The sequence below is a fragment of the Pleurodeles waltl genome, chromosome 8 (genome assembly GCF_031143425.1).
Source record: "Pleurodeles waltl isolate 20211129_DDA chromosome 8, aPleWal1.hap1.20221129, whole genome shotgun sequence".
Taxonomy (NCBI): Eukaryota; Metazoa; Chordata; class Amphibia; order Caudata; family Salamandridae; genus Pleurodeles; species Pleurodeles waltl.
The window spans coordinates 346,026,136-346,045,567 of record NC_090447.1 but is presented as its reverse complement, the minus strand read 5'-3'; the positions used below and the strand labels follow the sequence as shown (position 1 = coordinate 346,045,567).

The window sequence follows — 19,432 nt, the reverse complement described above, 5'->3', positions numbered from 1 at the left end:
GGACTAAAGTCAGTGGTAGTTTTGAACTTAAAGGACTAAAGCCAGAAGATAAAATATTTGACCAGGACGAACCTGGCTATTGTATCCAACATGTACTCCATTGCAGACATCAAATTCGATCCTGTTTTTGTTATGGGCATTGGTCTTGTTAGACAGCACTCCCTTTGGTGGGCAGCCATAAACCTCTAACTACAGGATATGACAAAGGATGGCAGGAAGTGTGATATTTAGATACATTCCAGTAGCAAAAGAGCGAAGTATAAGGCTGAGTTGTATTGTTGCTGGAAAATAAAAGTGCAACATTTGACATTGGATCTTTGCTGATATAATTGGTCTGCACGCTGCACATCCTGCCCTCTGTCCCTTCCAGTGTCAGGCGTTCAAGACTGCTGACGTAAATCAAAAACAGTCTAAGGCCTTCATTACGAATTTGTAACCATTACAAACGTGTTTGGGCCTGGAATTCTTGGGTCCCAAAACTCAGGACCTAATAATTCAGGACTGGAAACAGTAGGCCTGTGGCTAATGCTGCAGGGCCTCTGCAGCAGTCCGGGGGGAGTAGACAAAGACCACCCCCCCCCGTTATGAAAAAGCATGCCATGGACCCCTGCCCTTATCATGTCCGGTAACGACAGTGACTTCAGTTGATATAATCTGCCTGCTCAGACTAGGCAGAAAATGTTAGAGTTTTTTACACTGACATGGTGTACAACTAGCCAGTAAAGCACCCACTAACTCTGGGCCCCAGCAGTTATTATCCATTTCGGGTAAAAAAAACCTGCAATGGTCGGTCTTTGTGTGGAGTTGGGTAATTGCAATTCCACACCAACCCCCCCTCCCAATGTCCCCACCCCTGGTATCTCCACACCAAAGTGTGGCCAACACGTAATGTGAGCTTAAGTAAGATAATTCTAAGAGGAAAGCTAGATTAAAGTAAATCTTTACTTCCTATTTTAAAGGCTGAAGGCAGATGTCAAAATGGAGGACACCCAAATTGAAAAAACTGAAAAAATGTTAAACATTGAATAGGGGTTTCAATGGCAAATTTGGTAGACGGTAAAACATTTATTGTAAGAAAAGACACGTTTTGGGAAAAGGTGCACATCTCAAGTGACAGTATGTGGAGGTATTTTACATAAAATCATTATCATGCTCCATAATGCAATTTAAACTCCATGAAAGATGCTCAATTTGCAAACCGTTTATGCTTTTTGTCTCAGAAACGTGTGGATTAAATTATTTTATTGGTGCTTCAGGATTTGAAATTTGAACGTCAACATGTAATACAGCCCTGGTTTTCAGCTGTCATAGCCTGACCACGCCCACAATTAGATCACTAAACTGTGCTATTTCATGCAAAAAACCTGTCACGAGTTTCAAATCAGTGGACTTCATTAACTGAGCTAAAAACCACAAAGAACCCACACTGCTACAGATAGAACCAGAAGGCAATGTAGACCCCGCTTCACACAATGGTTCCCAATTCCAAAAGAAGCCTCATTGTCTTCATATGTACTTACATTGAACGAAGTATCTGTTGTGTTCACTAAATTTATTAACCCCCCCTCCTGCATTAGGAGTTTGGAGAGGAGGCTGCCTAGCCTGGTCTCCATTGTGGAATGAAGCTCCTCGGCTGGAGTTGGGGTAAACCAACTTAGGTTTCTCTCTATGGGATCAAGGCAGGAACCCTCAGCGGACCTGTCAAAAAAGACTTCACTTAGGTCGGCTCCTGCAACTGAGTTGGGGGAAGCACATGGGATATCTCGAACCAGCTTGTAATTGAGCATCCACTTTTTCAACCATTCGATTTTGCAGTCACACTCCCAGGGGTTCCTGAAGAGATAAAGCCGACCAATGAAATAAACTGGTTTGAAAATGGGAAAGGGCAGAGACGTCAGGTTGTTACTATTTAAGTGCAATGATACCAGGCTAGTCAGGTTTTCAAAGGATCCTTCTTCGATGTAGTTGATTCTGTTACGATCCAGATACAGTATTTCCAGCTCAAACAAGTCCTGAAACCAAGTGTTGGATACGTTCCTTATTAAGTTGCCTCCTAAGTTAAGCAACTTCAAGCGCCGAAGGCCTTTAAAGGAGCTTTCCGGCAGCTCCATGAGCAAGTTGTCATTCAAGTATAGGTATTCCATTTTTCTACAATCCTGAAAAGACATGTCATGAATCACATAAATCTTGTTTTCCTGCAGGTTGAGATATTTAAGGTTGCCCAGGTCCTGCAGAGAATTGTATGCAATGGCTTCTATTCGGTTTCTTTCCAAATAAACATGGGTCAAGTTCTCCATTCCTCGTATGGCCCCTGGGATCCTTCGAAAGTTGTTCTCAAATAAGAGAAGTTCTTGTAGAAAAGGAAGCTCCACAAAAATCCTGTCAGGAATGTTGAAAAGGTTGCAGTAAGCGAGGTCAAGTTTGGCTAGTCTTTTGAGAGCTGAGAATGTTCTAGTGTGCAAGTAACGGATGTATTCGTTGTGCGCCATCCTCAGCTCTGTTAAGTTGGGAAGTCCTTTAAAGGCCCCTGGAGTGATAAATGAGATATTGTTATGTTTTAATGATAGGCATTTGAGTGCAGGCAATGTCCCAAAGGCTCTTTCGGACAGAAATTTGATGCTGTTTTTATCAAGGGTAATAAACGACGCCTCACATGGGAAACGACCGGGCACTTCCGGGAGTCCAATCCGGTCGCATAAAACTGAACAGCTTCGTTCTTGAGTGCATACGCAGTCCGCAGGGCAGGCACGTGCGCAGGCCCAGGCAGCGTGAATCGGCTGGATTAAAAGAACAGCTAGGAGTAAATGAGATAAGGAGAAATGTGGGTCGATTGAGATAGGGCAGGGAGAGAAAAAACATTTATTATATTTTGCGAATTAGTGTGACATTTATAATACGTCTCTGGTAGTCTAAGGGCCTGATTTAGAACTCGGCAGATGGGTTACTCCGTCACAATGGGAAGGGATATCCAGTCCGCCGAAATCTAAATCCCATTACATTTTATGAGATTTAGATTTTGATGGACGGGATGCCGTCACCGTAGTGATGGAGTAACCCGTCCCCAAGTTTGAACTCAGGCCCTAAAGCGTTGTGTATGTGCGACAAAAATACTACCACCACCGCAGCTGTTTAAATGTTATTAATCGATATCATCATAGTGCACATTCAAAACTGGAAACATTCTGATGTGTTTGTTGCACGTGTTCTTATTCTTTCAGAAACATTACAAATAACATCCTGATACTTACTTTATAGCCTTATAGCCTACAATCAAAAGCTATACAGGTTATTAAAGGCACTGAACCTGCGGCTCGGGCCTATAACAAAGAAGAGGGCCTTTAACATTTGGTATAGCCCAAGGCAGAAGGGCTATAATGCTGGTAGAACATTCCTTCCACTAAGAGAGAACCACAAAGTCAAACATTGCCATGTTGGAGCTCTGGGCTTATATCAGCCTTTATAAACCTGGAGCTACTCCATTGTCTTCAATGGAGCTGTCAACATTCAAATGTTGTTATACTTTTTTGAATCGGAGAGGAAATAAAGATGGTGAAGACTATCTACACAATATCTACTAATCAAATTCACGTAAAACTATAGCAAATGTTTGATAAGCTGCTTCATGGAAATGGAAGTGTTCTGTTTGTGAAATTGTCCCTGCTCTTGCAGATTGGCAAACAGAGATTTGAAATATGAATACAGATTAAACATTGGAAAATGGATGTTTACTATGATTATGTAGCAAGGTCTATGTTTTCTGTAGTTCTCCTGGTGGTTTTTGGTTGAACGTCATAACATTGTTTTTCACTAGTACAATGACCGTAATATGAACTCCCAAAGTGCCTTCAAGGTAAGTGTAGACGTTTTTGGTATTAACACAATGACCATATTTTAGGAGCCAATACCATGGTCATGATATGTAAGTAGGTCGATATTTTGACTGCAATCTTGTGGTACAGCACCCTGGCTTTCACAAAGACCATTACATCTGCACAGTTCTGTTATTGTGTATAACCAACACCATTTAGCACAAAATACAATGTGCACAAACTTCTAACACAGCATAATAGAATGGCTCAAACACATCCAATAATGTATTCATATGCCCCTTAAATTGAGTTAACAGTGTTCACACAACAGCACTCACCCACACCATCATACAAAAAACATGTCTAAGGAGAAACCATAACACCCACTCAACACAGATAAGATAGAAAAAAGATGGATGTTGTTGAAACATACTTGGGAAATGTACAAGCCAAATAATCCAATTAGCAATGAAGCAACTTAGCTTATCGTCTTGTTACACCACAAAAAATCTACAACACACCTATTTATGAACAAAAGTTTAGGGCCTGATTTAGATCTAGGTGGTGTTACTGCCAGTCTGCAATGGTGGACCCGAAAAGATCAACAGGTCGACGGTGTTCCACCTGCTAAATATTTGGATCTATTGTGGTCAAGCCGAAGACCGCCACAATGGAGTGCTCTTTCTAGCCGTCGGGCTGGTGGGTTCCTGCGGACCCCATTTAGATATTAGTCCTGCAGGCTGTGTACTGGCAGCGGATTGCTGATGGAGGGAGACTGTCACTGAACCCAGTGGACATCAGACAATGGCACTTGCCATGGAATAGAGGCAAGTCCCACACACACACTGTACCTTAGCCATATGTGTCCTCCTGCACTACACTACATATACACTTCCATCCATTGCCATTCTACCACATCACAACACTAACATGCCGGAAACACACATTGCCATACATCCATGACACAACACACACACATTGATGTCACTCCACCCACCCACGACACAAGAACCGACAAAACCATTCAGCTACATAAACTCACTCACACAGAAGCACAACTGCATACATCATAAAAACAAAAAACAGACAACACTCACCTGAATGTTACACACAGCAACACAACATACACAGCATTGAACCCACATGAAAGTGGAACACATATAGACACAACCACATCACCCACTCCAGCTCCCTCTGCCTCAGCCAGCCAGTCACTTCGCACACACACAGACATGTACTGGCTCACATAAACAACTGGTAGCACCATATCACAGGTACAGTTCCCTTACAATGTGCACCGTTGGACATAGTTGACGGTGTGAATGTAACACCACTGTGGTGCTAGCATTCATGTGGCAATAAATACTGACACCACAATAACATCTGTGTATGTGTGCGATATGTGTCATGAACCAGTGTGTCCCACACAAATATGTTCCCGACATATGCATGTAACAGTAATTCAAAAAATGACTGTGACATGTATATGACTGTAGTGGTCCCGTGCCCATATGCGGTGACCACACAACATACACAGTTTGGCGACGGGGGTGGGGAGGATTGTGTTTTCTCCGTGGTCCAGTGGCAGCAGTGACGGAAGGTGTTGTCCAGTCGAAAGCAGAATGGGGAAAAAGGTAGGTTTTTACCTCATTTCCCAGCCAATCCGCAAGTAGGGTGTGGAGGTCAGACCACCACAGTTGGCTTGGCAGTAGGACACATTCAAATCTGCTTGGTGGTGAAGGTAGCTGGAGTCTTGCTGTCAGCCCCAGTTCTCAAGGCCGCCTTCGACGTGGCTGAAAATTCTTGGGCAGTATCGGCAGGACTCTGACACTCTTTCGCCTATGATCCCGCCAACATCTAAATCGGGTGGGCGTACCGCCAAGGCAGAAGACTGGTTTTCCAACGAAAAACCAGTGGCGGCAACGTTACTGCTGATGCCCTGCAGCCTTTTGTCTTTTCACCTCGCCCTCTCCCAGCTTGTCCCTGGGAGAGAAGGTGTGAGTGAAGCTTTTGATGCACGCCCTTAGGAAGGGTGACCTGACAAGCTGATTGATGTGAAGCACTAGGGCCCATATTTATACTTTTTGACGCAAAACTGCACTAACGCAGTTTTGCGTCAAAAAAATTAGCGCTGGCTAACGCCATTCTGAAGCACCATGCGGGCGCCGTATTTATTGAATGACGTTAGCCGACCGGCGCTGCCTGGTGTGCGTGAAAAAAAACCACGTACACCAGGCAGCGCCGGCGTAGGGAAAAATGGCGTTTGGGCGTCCAAAAATGGGGCAAGTCAGGCTGAGGCAAAAAAATCGTCTTAACCCGATTTGCGCCATTTTTTTTTGGCGCCCAGACGCCATTAACATGACTCCTGTCTTAGCAAAGACAGGAGTCATGCCCCCTTGCCCAATGGCCATGCCCAGGGGACTTCTGTCCCCTGGGCATGGTCATTGGGCATAGTGGCATGTAGGGGGGCACAAATCAGGCCCCCCTATGCCACAAAAATAAAAATAAAAAAAATACTTACCACAACTTACCTTTTCTTCCCTGGGATGGGTCCCTCCATCCTTGGGTGTCCTCCTGGGGTGGGCAAGGGTGGCAGGGGGTGTCCCTGGGGGCTTGGGAAGGCACCTCTGGGCTCATTCTGAGCCCACAGGTCCCTTAACGCCTGCCCTGACCCAGGCGCTAAAATCCGGCGCAAATGCGGGTTTTTTAGTCCACTCCCGGGCGTCATTTTTGCCCGGGAGTATAAATACGACGCATATGCATCACAGTCATTTTTTAAGACGGGAACGCCTACCTTGCATATCATTAACGCAAGGAAGGTGTTCACGCAAAAAAATGACGCTAACTCCATGAACTTTGGCGCTAGACGCGTCTAACGCCAAAGTATAAATATGGAGTTAGTTTTGCGTCGAATTTGCGTCGAAAAAAACGACGCTAATTCGGCGCAAACGGAGTATAAATATGCCCCTAGGTACTGCAGGGCAGAAGCCTAAATTGCCTGGGGCTACCTTCACCAGAGAACCTACAGTACATTTACAAATGCAGAGTCAGTGAAGCCAGGGCTGTATCTTTGCCAGACTTAGAAAATGTGTCTGATGGCTGGTGCAGGCACTTCTATGCAGGCACTTCAGATACAATTCCTCGTTCATACCACTGCTTGCCCCCCCCCTCAGAGCAAGCATCAACATTTTTATTATATTAATTGTGAATAATAATTCACTATTAATATAGTTTTAAAAAATCGGCAGAAAAAAAGGAGGGAGGAGGCCTGACACCTATAAGTCCAAGCCGCCACTTTCTGGGATACAGCTGCAAGTCCCACTGTGGCATTGAGATAGTCTGTGTGTGCTGAGCTCCTTCGCGCAGAGACAATATGGAGATTGAAAGTCCTTGTCAGGGCTGGTTTAGGGTGGTGCGACCACTGTAGCTGCCCCAGGCATTGACATTGGTGCTGGGCGCTGTGTTTAAAAATAACTTAGTTTTAGGCAACAATAAAAATGTCAAGGCAACTCTGGTGATTAATGTTACTGCTGGTGAGGGATCAGAGTTTTTGCTAGTGGTAGTTTTGACTCATAAAGTAGCGGAGAGGGTTAATGTGCCATTTGCAAAGAATGTGCACCATGCAGATCAAAAAACTGACACTCATATTTATACTTTTTTTGCGCCGCATTTGCGCCGCTTTTTGACACAAATGCGGCACCAAAAAAGTATAAATATGGGCATGAATGTGAATGAACTATGAGTAGCGCTTTGAAAAATGAAATGTATGTCAGAGAGGGGCTATGGAGAGATGAGGGGCACTCTTGGACAGTGGTAGTGAGGGAATTCGTGGAGGAGGAGGTTGGAGGAATGCCAAAAAAGACTGTTGCACCGGGCCCACCAGCGCTAAAGCCAGTCCTGCTCCCTTTTACAGCGGCAGAATAGGACCTACCAGCACCACTGGCAAAAAAGTTCAAACCAGCCCCACTCTCTTCCTCACCTCTGTCTCTTTTCATCTGTCCTCTGCCTTGCCTCTGTAATTTCTCTCTCCTGAAGACCCCCCTCCCCCGCCCCCATGTACCTGCTGCAACTAACCTCAGGAAGATGGAGAAAGTGAGAATACTTAGCAGTGGCTCTTGGTGTCCAAAAATCAACCTCCAATGGCTCCAGTCAGGGTCGGGCTGGGGCAAAAATAGGCTGGGCACCAAATTAAAAATGCCCCATAAGTGAACAAGATGCCTAAAAAGTGGCCCACATTTGGAAATCAGGCCAGTTTTTACCTTTTTAAAGACGCTGGTATTTTTCAAGGATTAGGTAACTGCACGAGTCTGTGCTTGCTGCAGTCAAAGTTTGTTGTAATATCAAGGAAATCGACAGTAAAAACCGGCCCATCAGACCATAAAACAGGCCCAAACACTGCTAAAAAACAACCAACAGACCGATCTGTGGGACCAGCCCATCGGGGACAGCCTTGTTGCCCTATGGGGCAGTCCGACCCTGGCGCCAGTTTAGTGGAATTAATGGCGTGAGTGGCTTGGATCTCTAAGCTGTCACCCAACAGCGATTTAAGAGCACTCTCAAAACATCTCCTCAGGCTAAGATTTCCCACACAACTCAATAACCGTGCACCCCTAGTCATCATTGTAAACATTGTGCAAGTAAACTGGTACATCCGGTCCGTCAAAAATGAATAAATATAAGAAGTACTTTCCCAGTCACGCTGAGATTTCAGAGGCTTCATTCAGCAAGTTAAAATATTGATTCTCGCAATGGCTCGTCAGAACAACTGTTCCTTCTTTGTAAACGTGCTCGATGGATTGCGCACCCACTGCAGAGATCTGCCACCTGCATTCCACAGGAGGTCAACCCATTACTACTGTTTAAATATGGGAACTAAAGTGAAGGAAAACAAATCTATTTGAGACCACTCAAATGTAGTTAACATGTTTTTCTAATGGATATTGTGACGTTAACCATTTAAGTGCAAGGGGCATTGAGATCACCTCCGCAGCACTGCTTTGTGAGAGCACGCTCTCGGGGAGTTTTCCGAGATTTCTTTGATTATTGGAAGATTTCCTTGACATGAGGCGCTGATCTTTTTAATTATGTTATTCTTCTTTTCCTCCCTTAACTATGTAGACAGTTATATTTTCAGCACCTCAATTACCATTCTTCTGGGAGCCGCACATTAGATACCTTTCCTCATGGGAGGGGAATGCGGAAGTGAGGTAGCTGCAAAATAGACCTTAAAGTCCAAAATGATGAATCCAAGGTCTTCAGGTCCTATTATACTTTTTAGGGCAAGCGCTGGCTTGACACACCACTCTACCATGCCATGCACCAGTCCAAGTTAGTACTCCCAGGGTGCCAATTTACTAATGTTTTGCACTGGGTTACTTTTTGTAATGCAAACCTAGGCACATATTTACATGCCCCCATGTGCCACTGAAGAATCACTTTTTTGATGCTCCTGCAGCACAGACTCATATCTATGAGGCCACGCAAAGCCACTTTGCGTTGCTTTTCGTAGATTCATAGATATGGAATAAGGCAAAGCAGCGCAAGTTGCTGCGTTGCCTTACTCTGCATCGGGGGGCGTTCTATGGGCGTTGGGGTGGGGTTTCCCATGCAACACTCATGGCTTTTGACACATTCCCAGACTTACAAGGATGTGTTGTGGGAAGCTGGTTATCTCTGTAGTGCACTAATGTATGGGGGCACTATGCAGATAGTCAAGGTGACCCTTATTGGCTTACAGGGTTACAAATGACAATCCCAAAAGACTGCTGTTGTGCTAGTGTGGCGTGAGCAGTTAGGCTTATCAGGCGGTAGGTCCAGCCATTTGTTGTACTCACAGAGGCAAGAAATGAAACACACTCAAGAAGGAACTCAAGATCAATTGTTAGAAAAATAGATATTTTGTTTCTATTCTGTTTCAATGCAAGAATACTGTTGCGAGAGTAAGTACTGATCAGTTTTGAAGAGAAATAGCAAAACAATGGTAGTGCCTTTAAAGTAGTAATGCAAACAGACGGAAGGAAACACAAGTATTGCATGCATGCATTCTTCAGCAACTTACAGAACCAGTTCTCATGATTTAAGGTAAGTACAGGGCACTGTCAAAGTCAGCACCAACAGGTTACCTCGGGGTGGAGGGATCTGGGGCAGAGTGGCCTTATGACATCAGGTGCCCCATTGGTATCAATGAGTGTTGGTCCTGAAGAAAAGAAGAAAAGAAGCTGCAGGTGAATTCTGGAGGGCCAGTCCGACTGACACAACAGGGGGGCTCAAGTCTTGCATTTCTTTGGGACATAGGGACACCATTGGTCCACTTCTCCTCGTTTCAGGGTGGCTGTGTGCAGAGGTGTACTGAACCGCCTGGATTCTACCCTCGGAGGTGGTCGTAGTAGAGGGGGCCTGCACAGACTGCAGGCAGCGTCGCAGAGCCCACAGGTGAGGCACTCAAGGTGGGCTCATGTCCCGGAGGGCTGGGGGACCACGCTGGCACTGGAGGCTCACTCTGACTTGGACTTGGTGGCTCAGGTGCAATGATGCTATCCAGCGTAGTGTTTTAGGCAGCTGGGACTCATCAAGGTTCTTTTTGGGTGCCTGCAGAGTGTAAGGAAGTAACTCTGTGAATCCACAGGGGATCTTGGTGCTTTTAGAAGTGCAGGCAGTCACCCAGGCTTCTGGAGGCAGAGCAGCTGCAGGACGAGATGACTTTGGAGCAAGGGTTGAGGATTGGAGCAGGCTGGCATGGTCGGGGCCAAGTCAGTAGCTGCTCCTCTGTTCTTGCTTTTTGCGGCTGTTTAGTGACCTTCTTCTTCTTGGGTCCAGAAAATCTGTCTCCTGGTGTCAAGGAGATACCTAAATACTGAATTTAGGGGCATTTAGGGGTGTGTAGGGTAGTAGCCAATGGGCTATTTACCCTGGGGGTGCCTACACCACATATATGATCACTTCCTCTGGGGAGTGGGCATATTCCTATCCCACAAGGCCTGGTTCCAACCAAACACAAGATGGTGGAATCCTTCCTTTAGTGATCACTGACAGATGAAGGGACTAACTTATGGGCTTCTTTGGTTTCAGGGGGCCTTTCTGCTGTTTTAGAGTAGGGGATTACTATATTTTGTAGCACACCCCCGCCTTCCACTCTCTCTTCTGTTAGCTGAGGAGCCACCATCTCATGCTTAACATCTGCCTGACTAGTCGGTACTTCTTGTGGGTCGGGTAGGGCTTTATCCGTGCCACTTGGGGAGTCCTCCCCAGCTGGGGCAGAATCTCCTTGGCTTACTGGAAATTTGGCTAAAAGTTGCCCACTTTTGCTACACTCTCTCTTATTTCTTTTCTTCTGGAGCCTACTTGTACTAACTGCAGCTTCAGCACCTCAAGAAGCCTTGGAAGAGGACTGTCACTGGACCAGTTCCTCTTTAGGGCTCTGACCAATCTCGGGGGGTAACTTACAAGGAGACAATCGAGAGGGAGGTCTGTTCTGAAAACCACTCTTCCCCAACTAAGGGTCTCAGCTATTTCTAGGGGTTCTAGGGCCACAGGCCTGTCAGTAACCTCTCCTGGGATAGCCTTTACACTTTTAGTATGACCTGAGACATACTTGTTTAAGAGTACTAACTTGTCATGCACAATGGTGGGACTGGCACAGGTATCTCTCAGGGCAGTGTCTGGGATCCCATTCACCAGTACGGTGTTGAAGTCTCTATTTCCCTCTGGAATCTCCAACTCATCTTTTTGTCCCACTTTCCAGTTTAAAGCTACAAGGACTTCCTCATCTGAGGAATCACCCTCAAAGGCTACAGTGGCAACCCCTTGGGGTACACTAATGGGTTTGTTTCAAGGGCAGGAAGTGTCCTTGGTTCGGTGCCCTGTCTGCTTGCAATCATAGCACCAAGCCTTTTTGGGATCCCAGGCCTTACTCTGGTAATCCGCTTTTGTTTTGTGAGGTGTCTTGGGGACCACCCTCCTGGACTGTGTTTTGTGGGCCTACAGAGGACTCCTTATCTTGGGTTTTTGAGTGGTTCACCTTTTTCATTGGGAGGCTTCACAACCCCTTTTTTTTGGTCACCCCCTCCATGACTCTTCTTGGACATTATAGTTCTTACCCAATGGTCAGCCTTTCTCCCCAACACCTGGGGAGAGACCAAAACCAGGTCCACTAGGTATTGATACAACTTTTCAGAAGTACAGTTATTGAGCAAATGTTCATTCACAATCCAATTATAAAGCCCATCATAATTATACACCTAACTTCCCTTCAATCAACCAGCTAGTGTTTTCACTGAGAAGGCCATAAAATCAACCCACGACTGACTCAAGGTTTTTTGAGTCTCCCTGAACCTGATTCTATATTCCTCAGTGGTGAGTCCAAAGCCCTCAATGAGGGTTCCCTTCATGAGTTCATATGACAGGTTCTTCCTCATTTAGGGCCTCATTTACAAGAATCTGACGCATCAGCATCGATGCGCTTCCCTAAGATCCACCAATGACACTATGGATGCACTGTATTTACAATACAGAACTCCATGACAAACGTTTTCACAGATGCGTCTGAAATTCAGATGCAGCTGTTGGTGCCAAACTTATGCATTGCTGGATTAGCGTTGTTAAAATGATGCTACTCCAGCAATGTGAGGAGGCTCCTGTTGGAAAAAGCCCTGCATCAATTTTACACCTACACTGAGCAGGCAGTAACATTCTGACACAGTGAAGTCACAGAATGATGCAGTGAAATGTTGTAAATTTCACTGTGTCAGTTCTGCTTGACTTTTTGCCTGGGAACACCTACCCTGCATACATTATACCTGGAGCAGGTATAAACTGACGCAGGGCTTTACAACTGACGCTTTTGGCTCAATGCATCAGTTTCTAAATCTGGAGCGGTGCTCTGTGTCAAAAAATGATGCAGTGGTGGCACAGAGGGCTATGGAATGAGGCCCACAGTGTCAGGAGTCTATCCTTGCACTTGTCTGAGAAAAGCTCCTCGAGTTGAGAGCCCCAATACTTCTGGTCGAGTTTCCTCACTCTACAAGTCCTCTCAAAGGCTGTAACCGATTTCGCAATATGATTACCTTCCTCATATTTGGGGAAATCACTTCAGGGATTGTAGGGTCAAAAGCTACTTTTTTCTCCCATTTAAGTTGTTGCCTTCACCAGAAATAGGTCCTAGGCCTATCTAATGTCTTTATTTTTCTATAGCCAAGATATTGGCTTCAAGGGCTGCCCTTCTGGCTAGTCCCTCAAGCTCCTTATCATCTAGCTCTTATCTGTGCCTTGAGGAACCTGCACTATCCTCAGCTGGAGGAGGCGCTCTGGGCACAGCCTTAGGGTACAGGTGAGGGGATACCTCATCACCTCCCTAGCCAGGTGTGGGGGCAACCCCCACTTTTATGATCACTGTCCACCTCACCCTCTGGTGTGGTGTCAGAATCCTCACCTACGTGAAGGGCAACAAACTCTGCAAGTAGCTCCTAGAGCTTGGCCTTGGTAGGGTTTGAGACAGCCTTGATTTTGCTGGCCTTACAGAGATTCCTTAGCTACTGCATGGACCAGCTGCAGGTAAGGGGTCAGGTTGAGCTCCAGGACTGTATCCTCTGTGCCAGACATCTTTTTTTTAAAGTAGTGAGGACCTTTTTAGTACTTTAAAAAGAGAAGATTCTTAGTTAAAACTTTATAAACTTCCAATACAGTTGGGGGATGGCTTAACACAAGGCCCTACTAGTCAGGTTAGAAATTTAGAAAACTGGAAAATATTGGAAAAATATTTTTAGTTCTAAAGTCAGTTGCGAGTTTCTCTGTGGATACACTTATTGACAGTGTGGTATCAGTGAATGCAAAGTCTTCTATGCCACCACTGAACCACCAATATAGGAAGCTGGCTATCTATGTAGTACAGCAATGTATGTGGGCACTATGGAGATAGTCCAGGCGACCCTTATTGGTTTACACAGGGTTACAAACGACAATCCCAAAAGCTCTCCATTGTGGTTGTGTGGGCGAGCATTTAGGCTTATCAGGAGGTAGTGTTAAGCATTTGTTGTACTCTCAGAGGAAATAAATGAGACACACACTCAAGAAGGAACTCAAGACCAATTGTTAGAACAAAATATATTTTGTTTATAGTATGTTTCAATGCCAGAATACTGTTGCAAGAATAAATGCTGATACAGTTCTGAAGAGAAACAGCATAACACTGGTAGTGCCATCAAAGCAGTAATGCAAACCTATGGAGAGAAACACAAGTATTGCATACAAGCATTCAACAGCGACCTACAGGACCAGTTCTCAGGAGTTAAGGTAAGTACAGGGCACTGTCAAAGGCAGCACCAACAGGTCACGTCAGGGAGCTCTGGGGCATCCGGGTGCAGAGGTGCTTTATGATGTTGAATGCACCGTTGGTTTCAATGGGAGATGGTCCTGCAGAAAAGAAACTGTAGGTGAAGACTGAGGGGCCAGTCTGACTGAACCAACAGGGAGGCTCAAGTCTTGCATTGCTCTGGGACACAGGGACACTGTTGGTCCTCTTCTCCTCTGTCTGGGGAGGCAGGGTGCAGAGGTGTACTTGACCTTTGGGTTTCTGTCACCTGAGAAGGTCACGGTAGAGGGAGCCCTGCAGAGAGAGACTGCAGGCGTGAACTTGAGGTCCAGTTCAACCAATCCAACAGTTGGGCCCAGGTCCCACACAGCTTGGGGACATAGGGACACCAATGGGCCTCTTCTCCTCGATCCGAGGCAGCCGCTTACAGAGGTGTACTGGACTGTCGGGTTTCCGTCACTGGGGACAGTTGCGACAGAGGGCGGCCTGCACAAAGAGACTGCAGGCAGCTTCGGAGAGGCCACAGGTAAGACACTCATATCAGCTCTTGTCCTGGTGGCCTGTGGGACTATGCTGGCACTGGGGGCCAACTTCGACTTGGGCTAGGGGGCTTGGGTTCATTGGTTTTAGGTGGTACAGAGTCCTCAATGTTCTTTTTGGGTGTCTGCAGAGTGCAGGGAAGTAGTTCCACTACTCCACTGGAGATCCTGGTGCTTTCAGAAGTGCAGACTGTCACCCAGGCGTCTGGAGGCAGAGCAGCTGTAGGATGAGATGACTTTGGCTCAAGGGTTGAGGAATGCAGACAGGCTGGCACAGTCGGAGTGTAATGATATTTGTGCTTTGACCATTGACTCCATGTTTCATTTAACCTAGCAGCACACCGTCACATTAGTGACCATCAACCTCATTTTGCCTATTGACTTTATTTTAGCATTAGCCACCGCTATGTTCAAAGCTTCAAGTATTTTTTCATGATACAATGTGCTTCTTGCTTATATTTTTATTCTGCGTGTTTGTTTTGATAGAGGGCACCTTGGGATTTTGGCCAATTCCCGACGTGTTCTTTTCAAAGCTGACCTAAAGTAACCAGCATTTTTTAAAAATAATAAACTGATGTAGTGGGAGGGAGTTTCTAGAATTCTCCTCTCTTGTTTATTTAAAGTATATAAGAGGCTGAGACCAGATGGCCCGGGAGTGACTCAGATCTCAGACATGCTCAGGACACTGAGGTGTGTCATCCTTCCCGTGAGGATAATTGATCTCTCTCTCCACGATCGATTCTGGGATCTGATACTGATAAGGAGGGAGATGACGAAGATTACCCATGACTCATGGTGATGCATTTTTAATTCATTATTTGCTTTGCATTGTAATATAGATACATATTTTTGCTGTGCATATTGCAGTGGAGAATCATTTGTACATGTTTTCATTTAATTGCTGTGACCATTTTTAAACGTGTGCTTTTAGCATGCTAATCTCCTCTATGAACCTTGCAGAGTGAATTAATAAATGCTTCCTTTAGATTAAGAGGTGCATTCCAGGGATTTTTGTCAGTGTATAAGTGTTTCATCTCAGTCATTAGTGAAGCAAAACACGGAGCCAAGTCAGAAGCTGCTCCTCTGTTCCTGCTTTTTGCAACTCTTCCGTGTCCTTCTTCTTCCTGGGTCCAGGGAATCTGTCTTCTGGTGTCAGGGGACCACCTGAATACTGAATTTAGGGATGTTGAGGGTTGTGTTGAGTATCAGCCAATGGGCTACATACCCTTTGGGTGCCTACACCCCCTATATGACCATTTCTTGCAGGGAGTGCACATATTCCTAGCCCAGAAGGCCTAGTTTCAACCAAAAGCAAGATGGTGGAACCCTTCCTTGAGTGTTCGCCTCAGGTAGCCCACCTTATGGGTATGGTTAGCCCAGAGATGGTACACGCCTGCTCACTAGCTTATTGTCCTGCCTGTCTAGGTGCCAAATGGGCCCTGGGCAGGGTAGGGGTCACATCTCCTCACCTCTGAGGGAAGCCAGATCTGCATACCAAAGGTGATGGGCTCTTTGGAGCCTTCTGCCTTGTAATGCATATTTGCTGGTCATCCTGTTGGGAGGGATGTGTAACACCCCTGCTAAAGCAGGCTTTGTTCCTGACCACCCGAGAGCAGAGGCTCTCACCCTTGGGGGTCCGAAACCTTTCTGTTGGTGGCAGGCTGGTGGAAACCTGTCAGTCAGCACACCAGTAGTTGGGAGATTTTTGGGGGGCACCTCTAAGTTGCCCTCTGGGTGCATGTATTAATAAATCCATCACTGGAATTGGTGAGGGTTTATTAATACAAGATGTTTGATACCAAATATCCCTAGTTTCAGTGAAGCCATCATGTAGCAGGGGAACTAGTATTGCCCAGGGTCCAGCATGTGTAGTTAAAATGGCTTCCCTGTTCACTTACTGTCTAAGAATCAAAAAAGACATAGCAGGGTCATATCTACTCTTGCAAGTATGTCCACACTTGAAATCTTATGCACCCTGCCTTAGGGCTGCAAGGCCTGCTGTAGTGGTGAATTAAAAATGTTAAATGCAGTGTAAGGGGACATGGCACACAAGTGTGTGCTGTTGTGTTTTGACTTTTTAGAGCGCCTCAACACACAGCCTGCAGTGGCAGTCTCTATGAATTTGGTGCTGGGTCCCTTAAAGTAAAAATAACTTATGATGGTTGGAATACTGAACAATGCAAACATTCACCCCAGTCACAGATCTGGGTTTAATCCATTATTTTTTTGCTCACCATGCCACCTCAGTTTGGACCCAGCCATATGCAAATAAGTAATGAGCCCGCTCCCCAAAGGAACAGTCCAGCCGAACTGCCAGGCCAGGTCCTCTCAAGACCAAAAACAAGCATCCTGGGACCATTTTCAGGGTATCACCCCTCATCAGCCAGACTAGCTTGACTCCAGTTGCATGGCGAGCACGGGACATGTGTCTGGACACACCTGTCTCATTTAGGGCAACAAATGCAAATAGAAAAATTGATGGATGGAATGCTGAACAATGTCAAGCATTCACCCCCAGTATGGAGATCTGGGCCTAAATCCATCAGTTGTTTTGCACATCATGCCACACAAGTTGGGACACGGCCAAATGCAAATCAGTCTTGACCTGCTCCCCATTGGAGCAGTCTAGCCTGACCTGCCAGGCAAGGTCCCCCCTGGACCGTGAACAAGTATATTGGGACCATTTTTGGGGTACCACCCCTCATCAGCCAGGCTAGCTTGACTCCAGTGGCATGGCAAGCATGGGACCCATGCCTGGGTATGCCCGTCCCACTTAGGTCAACAAATGGAGAAAGAACAACTGATGGACGGAATGCTGAACATTGTCAAATGCTTAATTTGTAAAAATGTAAATTCCAGGGCCCAACGTATTTTTTGAGGCTGAAAAATCCCTTGCATGGTGATGGACGTGTACCCCTGTACTGAGTGCCCAAGCTGCAATGGTCTCTGGAGCGCTGGTGCTGATTTTTGTTGTCAAGGGCAAACACAGATCATGCTTGTGCACCAAGACATAGGTCTGTCTCAGGGATTGCGGTCTTGTGTGGCTAGGAGGGGCTCCTAAAGTTCTACCCTCATAATGGTGAAAGGCTATCACCTTTGCCAGGTGTTAAGCAGCAAAAGTGTTGTTGTGGCAGCATAGCATGTAATGATCAGTTGAAGTGAAGATGCCTTTTAACCTGTGTCACTGGAGTGAGAACTACAGTGTAGGAAGTTGGCTCTGTATATAGTATTTTAAAGTAAGAAATAGTGTGCACAGAGTCCAAGGGTTCCCCTTAGAGGTGAGATAGTGGCAAAATTAGATAATTCCAATGCTCTATTTTGTGGTAGTGTGGTCGAGCAGTAGGCTTATCAGAGGGTAGTGTTAAGCATTTGTTGTACACGCACAGGCAATAAATGAGGAACACATACTCAAAGTCTAACTCCAGGCCAATAGGTTTTTATATAGAAAAATATATTTTCTTAATTTATTTTAAGAACCACAAGTTCAACATTTGAAGTAAATACATAAAATGCAAGGTACTCCACACCGGTAAGTTGGGAACTTTGAATTAGAGCAATAACATATACAGTTTTTGTTAAAATGCAATAAGCTATTTTAAAAGTGGACACAGTGCAAAAATCAACAGTTCCTGGGGGAGGTAAATAATGGTTAGATGGTGAGGTAAGTAAGACACTTACAAGTCTCAGTTCCTGGGCATAAGTAGCCCACCATTGGGGGTTCAACGCAACCCCAAAGTTACCACACCAGCAGCTCAGGGCCGGTCAGGTGCAAAGGTCAAAGAGGTGCCCAAAACACATGAGCGCCTATGGAAAACAGGGGTGCTCCGGTTCCAGTCTGCCCACAGGTAGGTACCCGTGTCCACGGGGGGCAGACCAGGGGGGTTTTGTAGAGCACTGGGGGGGACACAAGTAGCCACACAAAACACACCCTCAGCAGCACAGGGGCGGCCGGGTGCAGTGTGCAAAGCAGGCGTCGAGTTTTGTATATGTTTCAATGGAGGGACCCGGGGGTCACTCTAGCGGTGCAGGCAGGCCCTGGGGGGGGCTTCTCGGGACAGCCACCACCTGGGCTAGGCAGAAAGTTGCCTGGGGGTCACTCCTGCACTGAGGTTCGGTTCCTTCAGGTCCTGGGGGCTGCGGATGCAGTGCTTGTTCCAGGTGTTTGGTCCCTTGTTACAGGCAGTCACGGTCAGGGGGAGCCTCTGGATTCTCTCTGCAGGTGTCGCTGTGGGGGCCCAGGGGGGTCATCTTGGGCTACTCACGGGGTGGCAGTCGCCGGGGAGTCCCCCCTGTGGTGTCGGTTCTCTGGATCTCAAGCCGGGGGCGTCAGGTGTAGAGTGTGAAGTCTCACGCTTCCGGAGGGAAGAGTGAGTGCTTTAAAAGTTGCTTCTTTGTTGCAAAGATGTTGCTGTTGTTAAGCAGAGCTGCTGCTCACAGGAGTTTCTTGGTCCTGGGGGTCAGGGCAATCCTCTGAGGCTTCAGAGGTCACTGGTCCCTGTTGGATGCGTCGCTGGTTGCTGGTGTTCGACTCAGGAGACAGGCCGGTAGTGCTGGGGCCAAAGCAGTTGTCGTAGTCCGTCGTCTCTGCAGGCTTGTAGGTCAGCAGTCCTTCTTTGTAGTTCAGGTTGCAGGAATCTGATTTCCTGGGTTCTGGGGTGCCCCTAAATATTAAATTTAGAGGTGTGTTTAGGTCTAGGAGAGCAGTAGCCAATGGCTACTGTCCTGGAGGGTGGCTACACCCTCTTTATGCCTCCTCCCTGTGGGGAGGGGGGACACAT

The 19,432-nt window shown here is 46.3% G+C and overlaps 1 protein-coding gene across 1 annotated transcript in view; it reads right to left on the bottom strand.

Moving 5' to 3' along the window:
• Positions 1-1,060: 1,060 nt before the first annotated feature.
• The window catches only part of NYX (nyctalopin), a 41,353-nt gene continuing 22,981 nt past the window's right edge, over positions 1,061-19,432 (bottom strand). Inside the window, exon 2 of the mRNA XM_069203129.1 lies at positions 1,061-2,794. Within this exon, the coding sequence (XP_069059230.1) occupies positions 1,404-2,794 (1,391 nt within the window). The 3' untranslated portion in view covers positions 1,061-1,403. The remainder of the gene's footprint in view (positions 2,795-19,432) is intronic.